Source organism: Protopterus annectens, chromosome 4.part0, assembly GCF_019279795.1.
Source record: "Protopterus annectens isolate FY-2018-M chromosome 4.part0, PAN1.0, whole genome shotgun sequence".
NCBI lineage: Eukaryota > Metazoa > Chordata > Ceratodontiformes > Protopteridae > Protopterus > Protopterus annectens.
The window spans coordinates 99,844,830-99,869,939 of NC_056733.1; the positions used below are offsets into that span (position 1 = coordinate 99,844,830).

Consider the following 25,110-nt stretch of genomic DNA (forward strand, 5'->3'; position numbering starts at 1 on the left):
GCTTTCACAGAGAAAAATAAGATCTCATAAGCAAAATGCCTGCACATTGTTCTTGGGACTAATTCCGTCTGCACACAGAAGGCATCACAAAATGTTTATTTTTAATACCTTTATTGAATTGTCACTAAAGACAAAGACAAACATAGATTTATATAAAAGAAAACAAACCTTGTTAACATGTCCACATTTATACAATTATCATCAATCCAACTCCACATAAATTGATCAAGTCCTGCCTTCCCCTAAACTCTACTCCTTCTCCTCCAAAACACCACTTTGCATGTATTGCCCCCACAATTTGCATTCTCCTCTAAGCAATTTAAACAAGGCCGCACTATGTCCAGACAACCCAGATCTCATTTCCCAGCCCAAAAAATCATCTTCCTAACTACACCCATTTGCTCACCCAATAGTTCTGACTGAGTGCCCTGTAGGAAATGTTTAAAGTTTGCCAACTCATTGCTCTCCCAAAATATATGTTCCCGGTTACCTCATTATTAACCATCACACCTCTACCCACCATCTGCCTGAGAAAAAATTCTTTTGAGTCTGGTTATAAACATACCTATGCAAACACTTCCAAGCAAAAATCCTAAATCTTCTAGACTTTTTAAAATATTTGGGAGCCATGCATATGCCCTTTCATTGTTTCCTGTTGAACTGGTTATCCAGTCTCACTTCCCAATCTTACCTAACTTTCTGTGATTGTTTCCTCTAGTTGTTGAGCAATATTTTATAAGCCCTACTAATTATCCATTTTTAATACCAGCTTCTGTTCTAGATTCAACTGAAAACTCTACCTGAGCAGATCTTTCACTTTAGACTCCTCTATCAATTTCTCTTTGCCCATACTCTGATATCAATCTCTGATAGGGAAGGCAGTCTCTAGCCTGCAATCCAAATGTCTTCTTGGCCTCTTCCCATTCTATTACATTCCCTCTCTAATTATTTGCTCTGAATGCCTTGGTTCCTTTGCCAGTTTTTTACATTATGCTTATGCTCTCTACCACTAATTGCAGTCATCCCTATCAGCAGACTATCTTTTCTCCATTCTCATGTTGGCTTGTTTATTAGAATACTTCCTGCTACTTATAAATATAACATTCTGTATGGCTGTTCTTATTCTCCTTTAGAATCTGCATCCAAAATCTCACTCTCTTTATTGAATCCCCCTCCCCCTGCTTCATCATCATCCCTTCCCACTTTGAATTATAGCTTTCTGCTTGTGTTATGTATATGAACCTTAAACGTGTAGTGCAAAAATATTTCTTCAAATCAAGTAATCCTAAACCACATTGTTTTAAATGAAAGATCAACTTATCCACTTGACCCTTGTCCTTTTCCCCTCACAGATAAAAATCCTTTAACTCTTTATTAACTGTTGTCATCTTCTCCTCTAGCTGATAACAATATGCCTGACCTATGTATAAAACTAAAGGAACTAAAAACATTTTCACTATTTGAATCTTGCTGTCCATATCCATAAACAAGAACTTCCAGTTTCTTGGTTTAGTTTCTTCCCACTTATCCTTAGCTGCCACAACAGAATGCTTTTTAACCCATATTCCTAAATATTTCATTTTTCCGTAATCCCATAAATATGGGTATTGCTGAACCAAATAATGTGTGGGTACATAGTTTACAGCTACAGCCTCTGTTTTGTCTTCATTAATTTTATATCCTGAAAAGACTTGAAACTGTCTCAGAATGTTCCACAGCAATGATAAGTCATTTTCTGGTTTCATAAGGTACGTATGTATACCATCTGCATTATAAAGCTAGATTTTCTTTGTTATCTTGCCAATTATATACTTAAATTTCTGAGTTCCTTATTTTCTTTGCCAGTGGCTTTAAATATAACACAAATAACAAAGGGGAAAGAGGATACCACTGCCTAGTTCTTTTGTTCAGACACATCTTATTAGGGAGGAACTCTCCGATCCCTAATATGTCCTCCTAATTAACATTCTTATTGTATCAGAGAATGCATATGCTTCTATTGCCTACTCATAAAATAACAGCTTACTATGTTAAATGCTTTCTCTGAATCAAGACCCCCAACAACAGCAGTATTTTCTTATATTCTGCTTCCCTCTGGATCATCATTGTTCTATTATCGCTGTCAAATGCTTGCCTCCCCTTCACAAAAAAAACATTGATCCATATCTATCAATTGTGGCAGCAGCTTTGCCATTTTTATAGGTATTATTGACATAAACAGTTTATAATCATGATTTAAAATTGAAATGGGCCAATTTGAAGCTGGGTCTGATGGGGTTTTACCATCTTTAGGTATTACAGCCATCATACCTTTCTTCCAGGATGGTGGTGCTTCCCCTCATTTTAAAATACTGTTAAACAAAACCTTCCAGATCTTTATCACTTTCTTCCCTCCTAGCTTCCAATCTTCCACATGAATACAATCTATTCCTGGAAGTTTCCGTGCAAGATTGATTATACATCACCATTTTTAACTCATCTCCTCCTATCTTAACTGTCAATTGTTGAGCCTCACCTACCTCTAACCTTGGCATAGTTAAGTCTTCCATAAAAATTTCCATCTGTGCTTTTTTTTTCATTTCCACATTCCTCTGCTTTGTACAATTTCTTTTATAAAATTTACAAAATATCTCTAATATTTCTCCAATATTTCTGAATATTTTTCTTGTTATAAGCTCCCTAAGTTTAGCAACAACACTTTCTACTTTATGTTACCTAAGTCATTATAATAAAAGTTTTTGAGCTCTGGAGATATTATCAAAAAACAGTTGCTTAACAGGAATTTTTCTAAACTCATGCATATTATTCAGATACTCCCTTATTTTATCTGTAGCACTCTGCATTTGCAACTCTTCTTATTCAATGAGATCCCTTTTATTCTGCAAACCATTAACCTTTGGCAGCAACTTTAAATAATTACTTTTACTTCTTAACTACACCTATTGTGCTTTTATTTCTACCCTGTTTTTAACCTCCACTTTGATTTTATCCAACTCACTAGCTATAACTTCTGAAGAAATGTCTATCTTCTCTAATAACTCTTGATAATTATATATTACCCCTAATAAGAATAACTGGGATCATACCAGAGACAATTTAAGGGGACCCGTGTGTGGGATAAAGCATTTAGGAGCTGCCTCTGTCCATTAGTAGCACAGGGGTAAATTTTCCATCCATATATCTAAGTTGTGCATTCAAATGGAGAGGGATGAACTTTGTTTTATGTGGATGGGAGACTGTTCCACAGCACTGCTATCCTTAGCGAAATATACCTCTCCATCCAAATCATTCTGTTGATGTTAAAGAAGAGGTTTAGATCCTTAGACTGAGTATTTCTGATGACATTTGAATTGCTAATGTATAGTAAATTCATCAGTAATTGGTTGGAAAATACCTTATATACCAGAAACAGGTCACCGTTTAACAGTCTGTAGGATACTGAGTATGGTGACAGAGCTTTGAATGGGTTCAAGTACGACATATTGTTTGGACCTTGTTTCCTCTTAGTAAGGTACCTCTGTGAGTATTTCAATTGCTGCATGTGGCTGGACAGATACATGCTGAAGGGGCCATTATATTCAATGTCTGGACTAATGAGGGTTGAGTAAAGTGGAGCAATGACATCCCTAGACCTAGACACAATCCATTTGTTTATAATCTGTGCAATGTAGAAGGAATTTCTTGCAATAATAGACATATGTTATTCAAAAGCTTTTTCTGTTTCTAATGAAATTATCACCTAGTCTTTCTTTTTCTCTTACATATCTTATTTTATTAGTAGAGTCCAGAGTAAATTATTCACTACCCCTCAATCTCCCACAAATCCCATTTGATTTCCATGGATGATTCTTGGTAATATTTTGCCAAATCACCAGACTTCAAATCAAAGGGGTGCTGCAGGAGACAGCTGAATTTATGAGGCCAACAATAAGGGGTGTGGCCAACTAGAAAGGGGTGGAGCTATGTTCAAAACTACAAAAACTGGGACTTTAATTAAATATGCTGCCCTGAGTGCCAAACCATCATTATGAGAGTCCAATGAAGACAAAATGAAGTGGAGAAGAAGAAAATATTTCAATGCATTACCTATATGACAGCTTACTTAATATCTAGATGGAAACAAAAAGGTTGTGAGGCATGAAAAAGTAAATTACTTTTTAAATACATTACGGGAATGCCAGTCAAATTCAAGTATAAAAAACAAGCAGCACTCAACTCAAACCACTTCTCCTTGTACTGCAGTTCTAATTATAATTTATATTCCGCTTTATAAATGTGCCAAGTAACATGCTGAAAGTAGCAATCTCTGTGATACACCCACTTGTAAAAATGTTTCTTATCCAAAAAAGACCCGCTGTCTGACAACAACTATCTACTTTTTTCATGGGGAAAACAAGATCAAAGCAAGAAATGAACAGCAAACAAGAAACAAGCTCAAGATAAATTGCTTAAAGGATTACTGCACAAGTTATGGACCACACATGATAGATTGACATTCTGTTTAGTTTATGGGTAAAGCCTGCAAAGATGACTGCAACTCTCCAACAAATGTAATGAACTTCCAAAAATACTGTAATCCTGTCCTTTATTACAAATACTGTCATATGCATTTCAATACCTAAGCCTTATATATTATCTAGTTATGGAAATATTCTCTGCATGGCAACAACAAAAAGGCTTTCAATGTTGATAATTCTTTAACAGTATGCTTATTAAAGCGTATTTGCATCTTACAATCTCAGACAAGCTTATCTGATGGTCATTAAAACATTGCTACTTAAACACAGAGCAACAAGAACTGCAACAACATGCATTTTCTGAATAATAAGCATAAATCAACAGTATAAAAATATGACAGAAAATGAGAACATTTTGCAAAATCAAGGACAGATGAAAAGCCACTGTAGTACTTGTGTCTACCTTGGATGGGGGATATGCTGCACACTTACACTGCATAACTGCTCCTTGCCTTGCTTGGACACATTCAGAGTCACTACATGGGGGAGTGGGGTACAACAAGTATGTCGCAATTTGAAATGTCTGTGGCTGATGGTGATGACCCTGACACATTTGTCATACCTCTCAACCCCAGAGCAAGAAATCTAGACAAAGCCATTAAAAGAAGAGGGACAAAGGCCCAAAAATAAGGACAAATGTTAAATATTGCTCTTCTAAATTTAGAAAGATAATAGAATAGTAGGTCTTGCATTAGTATGAATTTTCTGAAGGGTATGAAATCTGAAACTCAAGTCATTATTTTCTAACTTCAGTCTTTAATGATTTGCCACTAATTTGCCAGAAAATCACAATTTTATGAAAAACGGACAAAAATGTGATGCAAAAATATAAAATAGCCACACAATACAGCTAGGAATCTGTCAAAGAAGGGACACTTTTAATATTAGTACTGTTAAGTTGGACACCTGACAAAATAAAAGAATCTACATGCATTTCTGAAATAAAAGTAATCTATAACTCTGATCATTACAATTATTTATAAGTTGTAAATCCTCCACGTTTTCTTCCAAAATTGCCATTTTGTTGAGGGATTATTAGGGGGAGAGCAACATTATGAGCCACAATCGAGGACAGTTGAGAGGTTTGGATATACCTAATTCTATAAAGTGATTTATTTGCACATACCTCTCAACCTATTAATGCAGGAAATCTGGACAAGGCCAAATATATTGGGGGAACAAACAAGCAGTACTAAAAATTGCTTTTGTATAAACTTACCACAGTTGATAGAATAACAGGCCTTGCTTTAGGATGCATTTTTCTGAAGGGTATGAAGTCTGAAACTCAATGTCTGTCATTATTTAGTGACTTCATTCCTAAATGATTTGCCAGAAAAGCACACATTTTATGAGGAGCAAACCAAAAATAAGAAGCAAAAATCTATTCATTCTGTGAAAATCTGGACAGTTGAGATGTATAGTTCATCCAGGGCTATCTTTGTGTTTGCTGCCCTCCTCCCCTCACAAAATAAGTAAACAATGAAACAAAATGCATGCACCAATAATGGCAAAACTGCCCAATTAAGAACATTTCCATCATAAAAGTCTACTAAAACTTGTACAGTCCACCATTATCAGTAAATATGCACAATCTCTGCAGAAGTAAAAGTCATCTAAATAATTCCACATTAAAGAGAACTGTAACTAATGAAGAGGTTGCTGCTAGCAAACAACTTCATATTTCCTTTGTTTCATCTACAACTAAAGTGCCTGTTGTCCTCGAGGAATAAATTGCCTATGTCACATTAAAAAAATGATAAGCTAGTCATATTGCAATAGGGAATGGATGGCAAACTGATAACAGGTTCATAGCTACTAGGTATCTGTGCCAAAGAGGACATTCTCAGTACTGCATCATCCACCCCCTTTAAAACTACAACACAGTACAGTATCAGCAATGCATCTACATACTGTGGGAGTAGAACCTACAGCCTTCTGCATCAAAAGCAAGTATTTAACCTGTTATGCTATTAACAATGCAAGAAGACTCAGCATAAGCAGCACTAAACTTCTCTTTCCCTGAAGCTCTCAGCTCCTTGTAAAATCCACTCGACACTCAACTGTGTCTCCCAACTTTGCAGCACAAGAAATCTGGAAAAAGCCAACATTTATTGGGGAGGGGACAAAAGCCCAAAAAACAGGAATGCATTTTAAACATTGCTTGTGTAATCTTCGAAAGTTGCTAGAATAAAATGCTGTGTTACCACCATGCATTTCACAGCTACGTCTTGAACCCAGGACCCTGTGCACTAGTCAGAGCAACATACCACTATCCAAAATCAGCTCTTTCTTGAAAGACAGGAAGACTGAAACTTAAATGGCTATCATTTAGTTAATTCAGTTCTCACTATAGCTCTCAACCTCTTAGCAGAAAACACCTGGACAAAGTCAATAATGGGGGAATACAGCCCCCAAACATATTCAGTGAATTCAGTTCTCATCATAGTTCTCAACCTCTTAGTACAAAAAAACTGGACAAAGCCAATAATGGAGGTATATGGACCCATAAATAGGGACAAATTTAAAATATTGATCTTATAAGCTTAGAAAATTGCTAGAATAAAAGGTTTTGTGTTACCATGTATTTTCTGAAGAATATGAAGTCTGAAATTCAAATGCCTGTCATTATTTAGTGAATTCAATCTTTCACTGATTACAAAAATCCAGAAAATTACAGATTTTATGAGGAACAGAACAGAACAAAAACATGAGACAAAAATCTGGACAGTTTTCACAACTGGTGGTGGGTAGGGAATTCAGGCTCTTGCTACCTGTACACAAGGTACAAGGTTTGAGCCTGAGTAATTCTAGCCACCAGGTATATTTAATTGAGGCATTATATACACACACACACACACACACACACACACACACACACACACACACACACACACACACACACACACACACACACACACACACACACACACACACACACACACACACACACACACACACACACACACACACACACCTGAGAGAGACTTGTAGTATAAGAGGATTCTGTTCAAAATTCCTGCAAACAATAACAAATGAACCTGATTTTGTTGACTTCCACACCTGATCCAATTCCCTTGCAGAGAGTAAGAAAGAGAGAGATTTTGGACATCTCCCTTGCAGTATAAGAGGATTCTGTTCAAATTTCCCGCAATGAGCCGAGAACCAATCAGTAGTTACATACGTCGTAAAGTAGACAGGGATCGAACTGTGGACGTGGCATTCCGATCCCCGTCTACTTTCTTGCAGTTATAAACCACATGTACACTAATGCCTCTCTTTCTAATCTGGGCTGGTTTAACAGCAGTCCAGATTTTTTTTTTTTTTTTTTAAACCGGAACTCGCACACATGTGCAGTTCGAGTTTTAACAGTGAGTCATTCGGACTCACTGCTAGTATACAATACTATACTAATTTTTTTCTTCTTCTTTTTTTACAGCTGGGGGGCTGCAGTCCTGCAGTCCAATAGCATTAGCCACCCTTGTTCTGTTCTGAATCTGTGAATAGAGACTGGATCTTCCCTTTCTACTGTTTAAGTTGCTTTCATGCACCCTAGGCATGTGGATGGACAGCAGTTCGGACAGGGGCCATACCAGAAGTCTAAAAGCAAAATGCTTGTTAAGCCAGTCTTTCTCGTGCTCATTAATGCTACATTACATTCCACGGGCAGATTTGGATTTATAAGTAGCTTTTTTTTTCAGCTGTTGGATGTGAAACCTTCTGCGTGCAAACATATTACCTGAAAACAGTGTGCAGGCTTTTTGCTTTTCCCATCTTATTTTCACTGTAAGGTCTGTGTGTTTGTCAACAAGCATTCTGCTTTTGCAACTGCCTTAATGTTATGCCTTTGGATTATATGCAATTACACTAATAACAGTATGCAGGCTTTTTCTTATCAGATGTTACTTTTCTCAGAGAAGGCTATATGTTAGGTTTTGAACTCCTGCCCACATGAATGGCATAAGGATGATAAGTGTACTTCATCAATACAAACATATGTATTCAGCTGTAAATTTCATGTTTATGGACATGAGGATATATTCATTTATACTATACATGCAAAATTGGATCTGGTGTTATTGTGTGTGTGTGTGTGTGTGCAATACATTTTTTTATATTTTGTTTGCTTGCAGTTATGAATTGTATTTATAAGCATTCTGTTTTAAAACTGCTTTAATGTGATGCCTTCTGTGTACCTGAATAATCAAACTAAAAAACGGTGTGTGGACTTTTTGCATATCAGATGTAGAGTAGCATTTTGCCTTCACTACAGCCTTAATGTGATGTCACTCCTTTGCACGCATAATGAACTGATATAATACTGAGCTGCTGAAGTTTGATGTCTTGAAAGATATATATATATATATATATATATATATATATATATATATATATATATATATATATATGTGTGTGTGTATATACACACACACACACACACACATACATATGTATATATATATATATATATATATATATATATATAGATGGGTCTAGGTTAGAAGATCGACAGCCGACATCACCCGACAACGGATTTAGGGCGCCAGATATTGATATCTCGAAGACCGACGCCACGGATGAAAACGCCGACGCCAGGGATAGTGACGATAGTGACAGTCTGTGGGGATAGGGGGGGTTAAGTGTGTTTAGTAGTTAGCGGGTGTAAGGTGCGTGTGTGTATTTTTGGTTTTTGGGTTAGTTGGTTGGGTTAGTTAGGGCGGTGTAGTAGGTAAGCGGTAGTGGGTTTTTGGGGTGTTGGTGGGTTTTAGGTTAGTTAGGGTTAGGTTGGTTAAGGTAGTAGTAGTTTTAGTTAGTAGGGGCGGTGGGGTTTTAGTTTAGTTAGGGTTAGCTTATTGTGTGTTAGTGGTGGGGGTTAGGTGGGTTAGGGGGGGGTGTTGTAAGGTTGTGTGTGTGTGTGTGTGTGGGTTTGGGTGTGGGTTTGTGTTTTTGTGTTGTGTTGTGTTGTTTGTTGTGTGTGTGGTTTTGTTTGTTGATTGTTGTTTTTGGTGTGTTGTTGTGGTTCTGTGTGTGTGTGTGCAGACTGTTGGTTACTTGTTTGTCGGCATGTGAGGTGGTGTCGTTTTATGGTTTTGTGGTGTGTGTGTCGATGTTTCTGTTTGTGTAGCTGTCGCATGTTCTGTGTTAGAACCTGAAACCATATATATATATACACACACACACACACACACACACACACACACACACACACACACACACACATACACACACACACACACACACACAGACACATATATATATATATATATATATATATATATATATATATATATATATATATATATATATATATATATATATATGTAGAGAGAGAGAGAGAGAGAGATTTGAGTGCTGTTTAATTGAGCATGGAAATTCCAAACTCATTGAGTCCCAGTTCCACACAACAGAGTGTTGGAGGTGAAGCCCTCCAGATGTGCATGATCTATGCAAGGGCCCATTTTCATGTTTCAGTAGCATGACTTTCGGTAGACTTGTTTCACTGAAGTAGGGTTCAGTGAAACACAGTTTAACAAAATGTCATGTGCCTATTTATGTGTGTGCGCATTCACACATACACACACACACACACATATATATATATATATATATATATATATATATATATATATATATTTTAGCATTGGTCTTAAATGCATTTAGTCGACATGAAAATAGTTGACAAAAGTTGGTCTAAACCAAAATGGTCAAAAGAAACTTAACACATCCAAAATCAAAGTTGCCCCCCTGCACCATCTGCAAATTAAATATACTAACTTCAAGGATGGACTTTAGTGTCTAAAGGCCATACACTCTTCACTGCTATAAAATCAGTTTTGTCAATGTAATGCATTTGGACCAATTTTTCTTGACTATTTTCATACTGATTAAATGCAGATTAAACAAATGCTATTAGACCCATATACTTTTATAGTGGAAATGTGGCTAGTCAAGTGTGTTTGATATCCCAGGACTCATTGATTACACATCTTTGAGTTCTGATTATTGACTATGCAGTAGTGAAAGAACATGAGTTGCCCTCCTCCAAATGTATATGTACATGTGAAGAGAGACACTTCTTCACCACTGTTTCTTACAGGGCTTTGCTATCCATGTGATTGCTAGCTGCACATTACTTACATAAATATATGTGTAAAATTAATAAATTGATGGCATGTATTTCCTTATTAGTGATATTTCAGTAGCTGCTTACCATTTGTTTCTTGACTGTAGCTCCTAACTATTGTTAAGTAATTTTAACAAAATAATCATGTTCTAACTTACAAATAATGTATAAGATCATATCCCTGGTTTGTACAGCAAGCTGTGTTAATTTATTTAATACATTGTGCTCAGACTTGCTGCTTCCTAGTACTTATATATGCTTTGTCACATACTGGGAATTTAATGTGTTTAGTCAATGGTCCAAGTTTACTCTCCTGGAACTAAATAAAACTCCTGACCCAAGTTTTCAAGTTTCACCTCATTTGATAGGAATGACATATCATCTGTGTATGAAAAATGGCCACAGCTATCAACCTCTGTGGAAATGTGTGCATACATCATGTATATATAGATGTACAGTTTGCCTAACAACGATAAGAATCTGCAAGTACATGCCTAAAAATTATCACATGCATCTCAGATTCAGATATGATTTAGAAATGGTGTGAACAAATAAAAAGGGTGAGAGTTTAAAATGAATTATCTGTATTATGCAGGGAAATGTTTAGTTCTGATTATGCATGAAATTAAATTTGCACTGTTATTTTCTAGGTGTCCTCTGGCTGTCTATCGTAGCTGAAGTGCTGTATATCATATTATTGGTAACTGGAGCTAGTCTTATGTCAATAGAGATATGCCACTACACTACCGTCATTGATGGACTAAAGCTGAATGCATTTGCGGCAATATTCACTGTGCTCTCAGGTAATTTTCAAATGATTGATGCATTCCATTTTTACTTTAGTACTGTTCTGTGAATAGAAATGAGTCAGTTGTCATGGAATAACAGAACATTTGTTTAAAAGGCAAGATATAAAAATGGAGAATCTGATATTTCAGAAACATTGACTTTTGAAATATGTAAAAACAGGAATATGAGATCATTTAAAGGAACTAATACGTCTATTATTAAATTTAAATTGCACTGTTTTTGGTCTTGTTGTGTGAGCTAATGTTGACTTGCAAATGTGAAAGCTAAATAGTTTGTCTTGGATTGACAGGAAAGTAATAGGTAATCAGTCTGCAGACCATTATAAGCCTAGTCAAAAAATCCCTATTCAAAAGTTCCCTCTAGCCACAAGAAGGCCAAGACAAGATAGAAAAGCAAAATCTGAAGCTGCCCATGCGATTATTAAGGTTTACCTTGTAGGTGGTAAGGATGCTGATCTACATGACAAGTAGTGGACATTTGATTTAGAGGTGAAGGATATATTATCCTAACATGTCTTATCTGTTCATGAAAGCATATTTCCTTTAACTAGGCACTTGAGGTACCATTTCTTCTTCCAACAATTCAGAATTTAAAGTTGATTCACTGGTATATATGCACCAGCAAAGATGATCATTAAACCTAACTTCCTTAGAGCTGCATAATAATTACATTTGCAGAAGCAAACATAAAATATATGTTTACTTCTGTAAATGTAGGCAATGTCCTCCCAGAAAAGAATTGGAAGAGAAAGTCTGATGATACAAAAAAAGCAAAGACTACAGTTTTTGGTAGACATCTTAACCCCTTCAGCTAAATACTGTACATACCAGGTAAGGTATGTGACTGGCATAAATAACAATGGACTTTACCTGCCCTCATATGGACTGCCTTAAATGTTCCTTATTATCATGAATCTCCTCAGCATTTTTATCCTATTACTTCTCAGCACCACTGCTCAAATCACTGACAGGTTATTCTGTAAATAAAAGTCCTCATCTGTCTGCTGAGTCACATCTTATGTACTTTCAGACTCTGCTTTCTTCAACTTGAGTATCTGTTTTAATTTCCATTCTTACTTGTTTTGAAGAAAGTACCCATCTTGAATTCTAGAGAGTGTCCTTGTGACCTACCCCTGCCACATTTCTTCAAGATTATGGAAATGACATTCTTCTAGTCTTTTCTTCTGTGGCTTCTATAGATGACAATGCATCATTCTATTACCATTCTTTGGGCTGCTGTGGTCTGCTTGTACCTTCACAAAGTAAATATCTCTACATCTGTACGTACCAGTCGAGATTGAGGTTTCGTGGGCTGCAGGCATGAATTACAGTCTCTTGTTTTGTGCTAGCAATGGTTCTTCATGGGTTCTGTACTGGTTGGCAAGTTCCTATTCACTGTGTGTCAGGTGCTGAGTCACATGACACCAAGGATCAAATTATCACGGTGTGTTTGACATTGGAAATCAATACTAGTGTGGTATATATGTTTATATGTTTCTGCTGCCTATGTAGGAGATCTCTCCCTCCTTTATGTTTGTGCAAACATGGAATTGATATGACTGTGAATATATATATAGATATGCATGTATGACTATACACACACACACACACACACATATATATATATATATATATATATATATATATATATATATATATAGATAGATATATATGCATTAGATATATAAATATAGATATATAAACACATATATATATATATATATATATATAGAGAGAGAGAGAGAGCTTAGATTCCTACAAAAATGCTTACAGTTTCAGGTTTCACCCTTTTGTGTTATGGGCATTTGTTTTCAGCACTGTAGTTGATTAAATTTTAGCCAGTCAAGGTTTAATAGTGAAACCATTGTTCCTAGACATCACAACGGTTCTCCAGTATTACTTGTTACTTGCCATTTTCTAATACTGTTGCTTTCTTTTTCTGGTGTGGTGTAGTTCCCATCAAGTACTTTTCCATCTCTCATACTGTGACACATTTACTTCCAAACAGATGCCCCTTTCTTGTGCTTCCTAGAAGCATTATTTTTTTTTCTTTCTGAGTCCGAATATGCTGCTATATGTTAAACCACTTATTTAATACTGTTAACTCCCCTTTCACCATTGTTATACCTCCCTGAATATCACATATGTAGCATATATTTGTTTCTTCACAAGAAAACGTACATTTCTTTCCAGCTATTTCTTGGGTCACTTATAAATATACTGCAGAACAAGAAAAATTCCAATGAGAATATCACAAACTGTGAAGGCTCAAGGAGACAGAAGTTATAAAAATGATGGGGGGGAGGGGTAAAGGAGCTTTTTTTGTGAAGTGAAGTTTTAGAGTGTCGCTCTTCAACACCTTTGAAATACATGGATAAATTTAACTTCCGTAAAAAAAGTTTTAATTCTATAGTATTATCAACTATATTAAAACTCATATTGGTTACAAATTGATACCCTTCCTAAATAATGCAAAATGGTCATTTGTCAATTGTAAAGGTGTATAGTTGTAAATAAAAAAATTCCCCTTACCATATTTGACCTCATTTTATTTGATAATTCTATCATCATTAGATACATTTACCAACTCCCCCTGTTCCCCCTATGTATGGGTGGTTGATGTCTCCATTTGTTGTCCCCTCTTATTCCATTGTTGTCCCCCCAATATGTTTCTTTCCCTAAAAAAGACTTAAATTCTTCTTGCCAATGTTTAGGCTCCATAACTTGTTCACTAGGATGCCTGACTGTATCCCCCTGAGTCCTAGTGATTTTACTTCTTTTATTCCAATTGTATGCAGTACCATTGCACTGCTTCAAATCCCTCTTTAATTTGGCACATTTTCTCATAAAAATCTTTTGATTATTGCTGTCAGCAAATTTAAACTGTTTATCATATAAAGCGCTCCACTGATCAAATAAAAGGTCACGTGTAATACTTGTATTTAAACTATCAACCTCCTTTAATAGTTTACACATTTTGCTGTCATTACACTTGATAATAAACTTCATGAAACTCATTCCAAAACCATCAAACAGAGTATTACATTCATTTAACAACTCTTCACTTAAATCAATACCCATGGGCTTCTTGAAAAAACGAAGCCCCATAGGAACAATTTTAAGTTCAATACAACTACTTAAATAGGAGTTATCCAACTGTATATTTTTAATAATATTGAGCTGTTTACCAAAATCAAAAATCATGTGTTTTAAAGTGCCATCATGTTCCTGACGGGGAACTTCTTTCTCCATGATTAAGGAATCAGTGAACTGAAAGTTATGAGCATTCTTGAAAAAAACTCCAATCGTTTGCCATTACCCTGAATAGTTTCCACTGATTTCCCTGAATGCTGAACAATAGGATTGACTGCAGTACCTTGATGGTCGGCATAACTGACAACTGAATAAGTTCTTTTGGGAACAGTTCTTTTAGATTTAGCCCCCCGAAATGCAAATCTCATCCTCCATACTATTGCATTGCCCAACAGAACCTGTTTGCACGGACTCCTGACGTTGTTCCTGGCCCACAACTGCACCATGAGAGGGTCCAGAGTTGATACATTCAAGGCTGGGGCTAGGGCAGACACCAGGCCCACACCCGACTGTGAGCATTGTAGCATTACCGCCCATAGTGCGTGTTGACATCAAACGCTCCTGAACTAGATCTCCTGATCTGGTAGGTTGACTGCACATTTCAATAAGTCTCGTCAACTCCCCTTTAAAGATTGCCATCTCCGACTGCAATTTCTGCATTTCGTCCCTACGTACGGGCAAAAACATGGATGGCAATGTGTCCAATGAGTTCATGGTAAAAAGAAACCACTATAAAAAAACACAATCCTCATAATAACAACAATACCGCAGAACAAGAAAAATTGCTACGAGAATATCATGAACTGCGAAGGCTCAAGGAGACAGAAGCTACAAGCTAGGATATAAGGGAAATCCAGCTTTTATTTTTTTGAATTTATTTTTCAAAACATTTTTTAATAATATATTTCTTTCATTTTAGAAGGTATCACTATTTATTATACATAGGATATGATATCAATGTAATTCTATTGGATTATGAATAATGTATTATGGTGCAGATTTGATTGGTTGAGTAGAGTATTTAAATTGTTAGGTCATCTTATGCTGGGTTCTGAAGAAGTCTTTGATTTTTAGATGAAAGCGCTTAACAAACATATTGAATAAACCATCATTTTTATAACTTCTGTCTCCTTGAGCCTTCACAGTTCGTGGTATTCTCGTAGCAATTTTTCTTGTTTTGCGGTATTGTTGTTACTACAAGGATTGTGTTTTTTCATTTAAAAATATCTCATAAGAGATAACAAATAGTATTAATCACACGGTACTCACTTTTTGCATTTTTTTATCTGTGGTTTATTTATTTATTTTTTTGTAATTATTTTGAGTATCATATTATCCAGACAAACTTTTAGTGATTCTAACACTGTGGGATTTACTCTAAACTGATCTCATTTGTTCACTTTCCTGTTGTGTGGTACCATATTAAATACATTGCTAAAGCCTTATCTTGGGACATCAACATGCCCTGACAAGAGCATTACTCTTTGTCACCATTGCTCTTTTGTCTTGCCCTTAACCCATTAAGCTGTCTTCTTAACAGATTAGGTCATGGCTACAATTTGACTTCCAGAAAACAAGTGTAAAGTCTTCTCATCTTCTTTTTGTGGATGATTTAAAACTGTATAGTTCATCAGATGAGGATCTAAAAGCACAATTGCAAGTGATCAAAAGTTTTTCAGATGATATAAGAATTTTATCTGGTCTTGATAAATGTGCAAAAGCAACCTTTAAAGCAGGAAAGCTGCAGCACCAAGAAAACATCAGTTTAGGACAGGAATGTGATATAAAAGAATTTGAGCAAGAGGGAGTGTGTAAATATTTGGGAATTGATGAAGAAAAAACAGTAAAACATGAAGAAATGTGAATAAAACTTAGTAAGGAATATTTTCGAAGACTAAACTTAATACTGAAAACAGTGTTGACATCTAGGAACAAAGGCCAAGCTATAAACCAATTTGCTCTTCCTGTTCTGACTTACAATTTTGGAGTGACTGACTGGCCCCAAAAGGTGTTGGATTGGTTGGACAGGAAAATAAGAAGGATGCTTCATGCTTATCAAGTAATTTATAAAAATCAGTGTATACCAAAACTATATATTCCCTGTTCTGAAGGAGGTATTGGCCTCCTTGAAATTGATTACATGTATAGATCTGCAATCATAGGGCTGCATACATATCTGCTGGCCTCACAGGATCCAAATGTAGTGAAAGTTTAAAAACATGAGAAGAATAATTCTTAGATGCTTTCCCTGCTTAGTTTAGCAAAAACATATCAGTGTCAAGCGGGAATGGAAATCAAACCAGAAGTAGATAAAAATCAGGCAACAACTGAATGTGCCAAAAAACAAAAGAAAGAATATAAGCTGAAGGATCAGATGAGAAGACAAAAAATGTGGAAATTGCATAAATATAGTTGCAAGTATAAAAACTCTTGGAACAACCACGTGTTGTTCAGGATCGAACACGGGAATGGTTAAGAAGAGGTGAATTTAAAACGAAAAACAAAAGGTTAATATTCGAGGCCCAAAATAGTAGATTACTTACATGTTAGTTTGCAAAATCTATTGAACATGTGGGAGAAACAGACAAATGTAGGTTTTGTAAAACAGAACTAGAAACAGTTGTACATTTTGTTGCTGGTTGTAATATATTAATGGCAGAAGGACTGTATACTGAAAGACATAATAATGTAGCAAGAATTGCATTGGGGATTGTGAAAACACTATAATATTGAAGTAGCTGAAAAACACTGGAAACATGAGCCACAAAACATTATAGAAAAGTGTGTATCACATGGGATCACCCATTACCAGCAGTTCAAAAATAGATGCAAGAAAACCAAATATAGTACTCCATGAAAAGAAGACAAAAATAGCATTGATTGATACACCCAGTGACTACAATGTCTTATATACAGTGATATGCAGAATCATAAAATACCAGGATTTGCAGGCAAAATCGAGGGCAGTGTAGAAGAAGGATACTCAGACAGTTCCAATACTAGTAGGAGTAATGAGTCTTATAAAAAGTAATTTACAATCATGCTTAGATATTGATGCATGTAACTCCATATGAATTGGAAGGAGTCATTACTAAGCACATTGTGGATGTTGTGAAGAGCACTTCTGGCTGACATCAAATATTGGAACAATACTAATTTCATGAACTTTAATCATACTTTGACTTAGGAATGGGGTCCATTCCCATCACAGTATTAGAAACCCAAAAGACTTGGAGAAATTAAAAAAAAAGAACATTAGCAAAATGATAAAGGTGCACAACTCTGATTTGTCTGTCATGCCCTTCCTACTGTGATTTCAGACTACCTTAACTATTCAGCACCAGTGACTACAGATATTCCAAAATTCCTTCCACCAGCACTGAGTCAATTACTTTCCTTACAAAAAAAGATTGAACTGAGAGTTTAAAAGTCTCCAGCATGATATTTGTTTTACTTTTCTGAAAATAATTCACAGCCATTTTCTTTCAGTCTTTAGAAACTTTATTTTTCACCTTTTTTTCCTTTCTTTTATTTTTTAAGATTAGTTGATGATGTTATCTCTTCTTCCATAACATCTAAGAGACCTAGATAAAGCTTACTTGACCCCATTGTTGTGTGAGTATTGAGTTTCTAGAATTCTTTCAGGACCCTTTTTCAGTGAAAGAATAGCAGTAAACCTTCTTATCCTGGGTATGGCTACTGACAACATTTTGAGATAATTCTTCCCATTTTCTGGAATACTGAACATTGGTATTCACTTATAAAGCCTCTATTTTGATATTTCCTCTGCTCACACTTACTCCTTAGCTGTATTAACTGTCTCAACCCTGTGCTTTCTCTTGAGTCGCCCCTTTATGTATGTGTAAAAAGGTTTTCTTTCCATTCTTGACATGCTTGAATATCTTATTTTTATTTATTTTTACAAATTGGTATTATTTTATTTTTAATCTGTATATCAGATTTGAGTATAATTCACTTAGCTTCATTGTATCAGTTACTTGGGAAACATTAACTAATATAATGTAAGCCTGGCTTTGATTATTTTTGGAATATATAGCAGTATAAACTAATTACAATTTTTGCTTAGTGATGTGGTTGATTCAAAGCTAATAAAGGTTTTTGTTACTAGTGTGGTTGGGTCACAGGTAATAAAGATTTTTCCTTACTGCTGTGATCAGGTCACAGTTATAGGTTCATAGGTAAATAATAGCAGTTGATCTGCAGACCATTTCAAGCTTACTCAAAAAACCCTACTCAGAATTTACGTCTAATCTTAGTGAGGGTAAAAGAAGATAGACCGGGAGAGAATTTAAGATGTCCCATCCAGTTATCTAGGTTTACCTTGAAGGTGGAAACTGTGTTACTCTGCTTGATATGCAGTGGAAGTGTGTTCCAGAACTAAGTAGTACATTGGGATATGAATCTATCACTTCGACCTGACTTATTTATCAGCTGATGAAGCTTTAGTTGCTTTTACTGAGCATTTGATGTACCTTTACTTCTGTGAAGGAATAGGAGATTAAATAAGGTTGGATCTTTCATTACATGATAGGCTAGACATAGATCTCCATGGAGGAGTCTGTAAGAGACTGAGTATAGAGAAAAGGCTGTCAGTCTCTGCTGATAACTAAAACTTTGAGGTCACTGATCTTCTTAGTTATGAATCTGTGAGGTCTCTCAAGTTGTGTGATATGTTTAGATAAATATAGCCAAAAAAAGTACATTATATTCAATAATGGGTCTGATAAGATAAGAGTAAAGAGGAATTTAAGACTTTGGATATAGCAGAGATGCCCTGGGAAATTACATGGGCCAGATAAATGCTTTCTGAACCACTATGGAGACATGATGGTCAAATGATAAGGAATTATCAACAAGAGTACTCATATCCCTTACAACAGTATCTGATTTTGAGAGATGCATCTCCTATATGGTAAGAAAGACTATGCTACATTTTTTACATTTAATTTGAGATCATTGTCCTTGTACCTTATCGAGGTCCAGGTAGGTTAGTTGCATTGTTTACCCCTTATCCATTGCCTTGCTGACCTTCTCAAAGAAGTCCACCAAGTTTAGTAAGCATGATCTTCCCTTGACAATACCAAACTGGGTCGGTCCATTGTCTGAGTGTTATGCCTTTGTTGATCATTTCCATGATAATTTGTTCATTTGCAAATTAGACTAGTCAGACTAATGGATCTGTAGTTTCCAGGGTCAGTTGATGGTCTACCCTTGTGAAGTGGGATAGCCATTTCAGTTCTCCATTCTCATGGTACAAAACTTGTTTTGACGCTATAGTTGAAAAATGACTCAAGTGGTCTTGATAGGTCATGTTTCAAGCTATTTAGGAGGCATCCAGGGATATTGTCTGCTAGAAATGGCAGGCTATTTCCTAATAAACATTGCAAATTTAATTTCCATACATACAATTTCAAGTCAGTAAAGAAATGGCTGAATTCCCTTTTGCTTACCCTCCCCCACCCCCTTCACAACAAACTACTTTTCTCAATCCCTCATGGACTAATACAAACAACAGTATGGAGATTAATACAAATCTGCCAGATGTACAAGCATTGACAGACAATGAGGAAGGAATAAACACCCAGGAGAATTGGGAAGGCCAACTGTGTAACCAGCAAACTCAAAATAATGGTGCAGCTGAAACTCAGGGTTTTCAGAATGGCCAACTAACCCATCCGGACACTTCACAGAACAACAACAGGGAAAATCAATGATCCAGGAAACAGAACCGGAACAGGAGGTAGCAGACTGGGGCATTATTGATGGATTAAATGAAACGTTCCACTGTGTCAGCATATGCAAAAAAAGGAAAGGTGACTTTTAGATTTACAATTGCACTTCTACTGTCATAAAGTATGAATTAATAGAAACTCTGGCTAAGGGACTTAGTTTTGTTCCCTGTTCAAAAGGGAATTTAGACAATTCTTTACTGGACTTGAAATTGTATGTACAGAAATTAAACTTGCAATTTTTATTAGGAAATAGCCTGCCAGTTCTAGCAGACTTCAGGGTTTCTAGCATTTTAACCCTCCTATTCAAACTAATATTAGCTTGTTTGAAAAAAACTTGTGAAACTAATTTTAGGCACCTGTTGGATTCTTGTAATAAGAAGCAATATATAAAAAACTTAACACGCTCAGAATTTCAGATTATTATGGATTTGAGAATGTCTGGTATCGGGTTAATGCACCCAGATAAAGGGGGCGGCCGTGTATTTATGAACCAAGGTGATTATAATGTAAAAATGAATGTTTTGCTAGATAATGTGGCATATTAACGTGTGCCTTTGAACGAGATGAATGGGGCCTATCAGAGATTTAAAAATGCTGTAAATGACGTGTTTCTGGTAGGATATATTGATATTGATGAGTTCAGCTATCAACATGCCTGCACCCATTACACCTATGCTTTTTGGGATTCCCAAAATAAATACAAATACTAATAATCCACCTTTTAGGCCTATTATTGATGGAAGAAATCCCATATCTTATGCTTGTGCTACATTTGTGGATTTTAAACTAAAGAAATATCTTATTACAGAGGGGCAAATATGTAAAGACTCTTGGGTTTTTTTACAAGTGGTTAACAATTTGGAGTTTAACCAAGACTACAACTTTTTGACAATTGATGTCAAAGACCTCTATACAGTAATTCCACAAAGCACAGGTCTGGATTGGACAAGAGAATTCCTGTTAAGCAAGGGAGCACCAGGAGAAGAGACTGACTTGACATTGAGTCTATTAGATCTCATTTTGAGTAATAATTATTTTCTTTTCGATGAGTTGTTTCTTCAAAAAACAGGGGTAGCGATGTGGTCCCCTTGTGGGGGCACTTTTGTAAGTTGTGTTATGGCCCACTGAGAGAACTAAATCCTATTTAAACAATAATTTTTCAGTTCAAGAGTCCAATGGTACTCAAGGTACCTGGACAATATGTTCTTATTTTTTAAAGGTAATTTATCAGAGGTTGAAAATTTCATGGGCATACTAACTAACTTGACCCCTTTTTTGGATTTTATATACCAATTTGAAGCAAAAACTATTGCCTACTTAGACGTTTTGCTGGCTAAAGATATTGTGAATAATAAATATATTGCCAATGTTTTCCATAAGCCAACATATTCCAATGACTTCCTTCATTTCAGTAGTAATCACCCCCTTCACCAGAAGAGAGCCGTTATGAAAGGACAGTTACTCAGGGTGACAAAAATAATTACAATAGATTCAGATTTTGAGAGGGAATGTATGACCCTGAAAGAAATTTTCTCAAATAGAGGGTACCCAACCCCTCAAGTGGATGAGATCATTATAGAAGTAGGAAGAAAAATGCAAACATGTCATTTCCAACCAATTTTACATAAAAGAGTAGAAAGACCTGAACAACTTTTTGATTTAAATAGAAGCCTTACAGTAAATAATGCTAAGTCAAATTTTAGTACTAGCTTTACTACAGTATTTTCAAATGATGCTAGAGAATTAAGGGCTATTTAGATAAAAATTGGACCTTTATTAATGAAGATGTCAGTTTGAGAGACAAGTTGGGTTTGGAGCCTAAAATTACTTTCAGAAGAGGCCCTAATTTAAAGGATTTACTGAATAGGAACATAAAACCTTATGTTCCGAATAAGGGCATGAGAAAGTGTGGCAGATGCCCTTATTGTAAATACATTTCTGTAGGTTCCTCTTTCTCTTTAGGGAAAACAAATTATATTCTGACAGGGAAATATGATTGCAACACTAAGGGGGTTGTCTATTTAGCTAGATGTAAATCATGCCCCGTATTCTATATAGGAAAGACGGAAAGGCCATTAAAACAAAGAATTTATGAACATCATTATAGCATGATGAGACAAGATAAAATAATGCACTGGCAAAGCATACCCTGGAATGTGTTGTCCATTCTTTCCATTTTATAATTATTGAAAAGTTGGAGGTTGGCTCTAGAGGGGGCCCTTGGGCTTTAAAACTTGAAGAGAGAGAGTTACTATTGCAAATGAAAACAAATACATTTGCCTATCCAAGACTTATTGAATGTTGCTCACTGAAATGTGTCCTGAAATTGAAAGCTTTACTGAGATGAAAAACATTTTATTCTTACATTTATTGGTACCTTTGTTACATATTATATAAACATGTTGAATATATGTATAGGTTTGAATTTATACATACAGAAAGTTTTATACTTTATATTTTACATTTTATAAATGCAAGTGGGAGGGGTTATGATGTCATTGCTTATTCATGACTATTTAAACTGCATAGTGTTTTTACAATGCGTCTGATGCAGTGGTGGTGCTGCGGTAGCATTGTCGCCTCACAGTAAGACGCTGTCCGGTTCGACTCACAGCTAGAGCTTCTTCTGCGTGGAGACATGCGTGAATGGCAGTACCTTCGTTGAAGGTTGTGCGTCAGGGCTGGTTACTCGGCACGTAAAAATCAACTACCGATCATTAGCAGACCAGAGTTCCGCTGTGGAGACCCCTAACCGGGAAAAGCCGAAAGTCACAAAAAGTGTTTTTACAATGTGTCTGATGAAGTTCCTTCATTGCAAGTGGACAAAAGCGCTCACATTAAAAAACTTCAGTGATTTATTATTGAAAAGGAGTGGTGTTTTATCTTCTGAATACTTTTGAGGTAATTGCAGCCTACTAATAACGTCCAAATACTGTAACAAAGCTGGAGACTCGCTATACATATTCTGTGTCACCAGACAGTGGAACTCCCTGCCTATCCTACTAAAATCGAACAGCTGTACATCCAGCTTTAAGCACAACCTAAAACAACACCTAGACTTCACCTGGCTCTGTTCTTGTTCACACCCTGACTGACTCTCTCTCTGTCTTATCTCTTGACTATGACCAACCCCTAACTTTCCAGCTCTCCTACCTTAACCTGTAAACATAAATCCTATCTATATCTATAACTATGTATATTGCTTTTCAGTGCTCTTTTGTAAATGAAATTGGACTATTGTTGTATATGCAAATGCAACCTGTTTATTACTATATATCACTTTTTCAGAAATAAAAAAGAAGTTATGTACTCATAATGTTCCATGTTTGTTGTCCATAATCTCATCTTCATTCTTGCTGGTTGGATCCAGAACCGAGCTTCGGTTCTGACTCGGCTGCATACTAAAGCTCGAGAGTTCTCATTGGCTCAAGGCTGCACTATATCACATGATGCCTAGTGCTGTTTCCCAGATCTCGTTTGAGAACTAACACTAGACTATACCAACTCATCCCATAAAAACAAAGTAGAATAGATGCACTGCCCTACTCTAAAACAGGTGTGAAGAGAGTCAGGCACCTATAGCCAATTTATAGTTCCGCTCGATCCTCTCCGAAGGGGGGAAAGGAGGGTGGGTCGCAAGAATGAAGGCGAGATCATGGACAACAAACATGGATGGTTATGGTGAGTACATAACTTTTTTATGTTATGTTGTCCTATCTTGCCTTCATTCTTGCTGGTTGGGACAGTGTCCCCGGCACCTTCATCTTGGGTGGCTCAAGGGAATAAACTCTTCAGAACTGTGGATCCAAAGGAAGCCCTGTTCTGGTAGGCCACATCTACTTTGTAATGAGTAAAAAAGGTATGAGGATTGACCCATGTGGCAGCTGCACAAATTGAGTCCAAAGGGAGTTTAGCTTGGAAGGCAGTAGAAATAGCCACTGCTCTAGTTGAATGACCTGTAATTTTGCCTGGCAACTGTTTGTTATGCAGGTTATAGAAATACGTGATAGTATCTGTGAGCCATTTTGATAATGTGACCTTTGAAACTGCAACACCTTTCCTATTGTCTGAAAAAGACACAAAGAGTTGGTTGGATTTTTGAAATTCTTTGGTCCTATGTATGTAAAAATGTAGTTGTCTATGCAAATCCAACTGATGAAGCTTGTATTCTGCCTCATTGCCATAATTAGGGAAAAATACAGGTAACTCAATAGACTGCTTCAAATTGGCCTCAGAACAAACTTTTGGTAGAAAGGAAGGATTCGTTCTGAGGGACACTCTGTCTTTATGAAAGATTAAATAGGGAGGATGAATAGACAGAACTCGAAATTTTGATACTCCTCTGGCAGAGGTAATTGCTGTTAAAAAGATTGTCTTCCAATATAAGAACTTTATTGAGCATGAGGAGGCTGGTTCAAAGGGAGGTGAGGTCAAAGACAATAATACCAAACTGAGGTCCCATGAAGGAGGAGGTTCTCTTAAGGGAGGCCTTAGAAGAAAGGTACCCCTGAGAAAGGCTTTGCATAATCTATGGGACATGATGTTCGACCCCATGTCTCCTACATGGTAATTTGAAATAGCAGCTAGTTGCACTCTTACCATGGCTGCTGCTGCACCTTGATCAGAAATTTCTGTTAAGAATTCAAGAATCACAGATATAGGAGCTGTAAAGGGATCTATGTTGTTTCTGTCTGCCCAATAAGAGAACCTCTTCCATTTATTTGCATAAAGTTTCCTAGTTGTATTCTTGTGTGATGAAACCAGAATGGGCTTTACTGCCAGGGATAAATCTGGAAGCCTGGCTAAGACTGGAAGTG

The 25,110-nt window shown here is 36.2% G+C and overlaps 1 protein-coding gene across 1 annotated transcript in view; it reads left to right on the plus strand.

The window, feature by feature from the left end:
- The window catches only part of LOC122800219 (germ cell-specific gene 1-like protein), a 640,636-nt gene that overhangs the window by 23,152 nt on the left and 592,374 nt on the right, over window positions 1-25,110 (plus strand). The window contains exon 2 of the mRNA XM_044069713.1: window positions 11,289-11,441. Within this exon, the coding sequence (XP_043925648.1) occupies window positions 11,289-11,441 (153 nt within the window). The remainder of the gene's footprint in view (window positions 1-11,288; window positions 11,442-25,110) is intronic.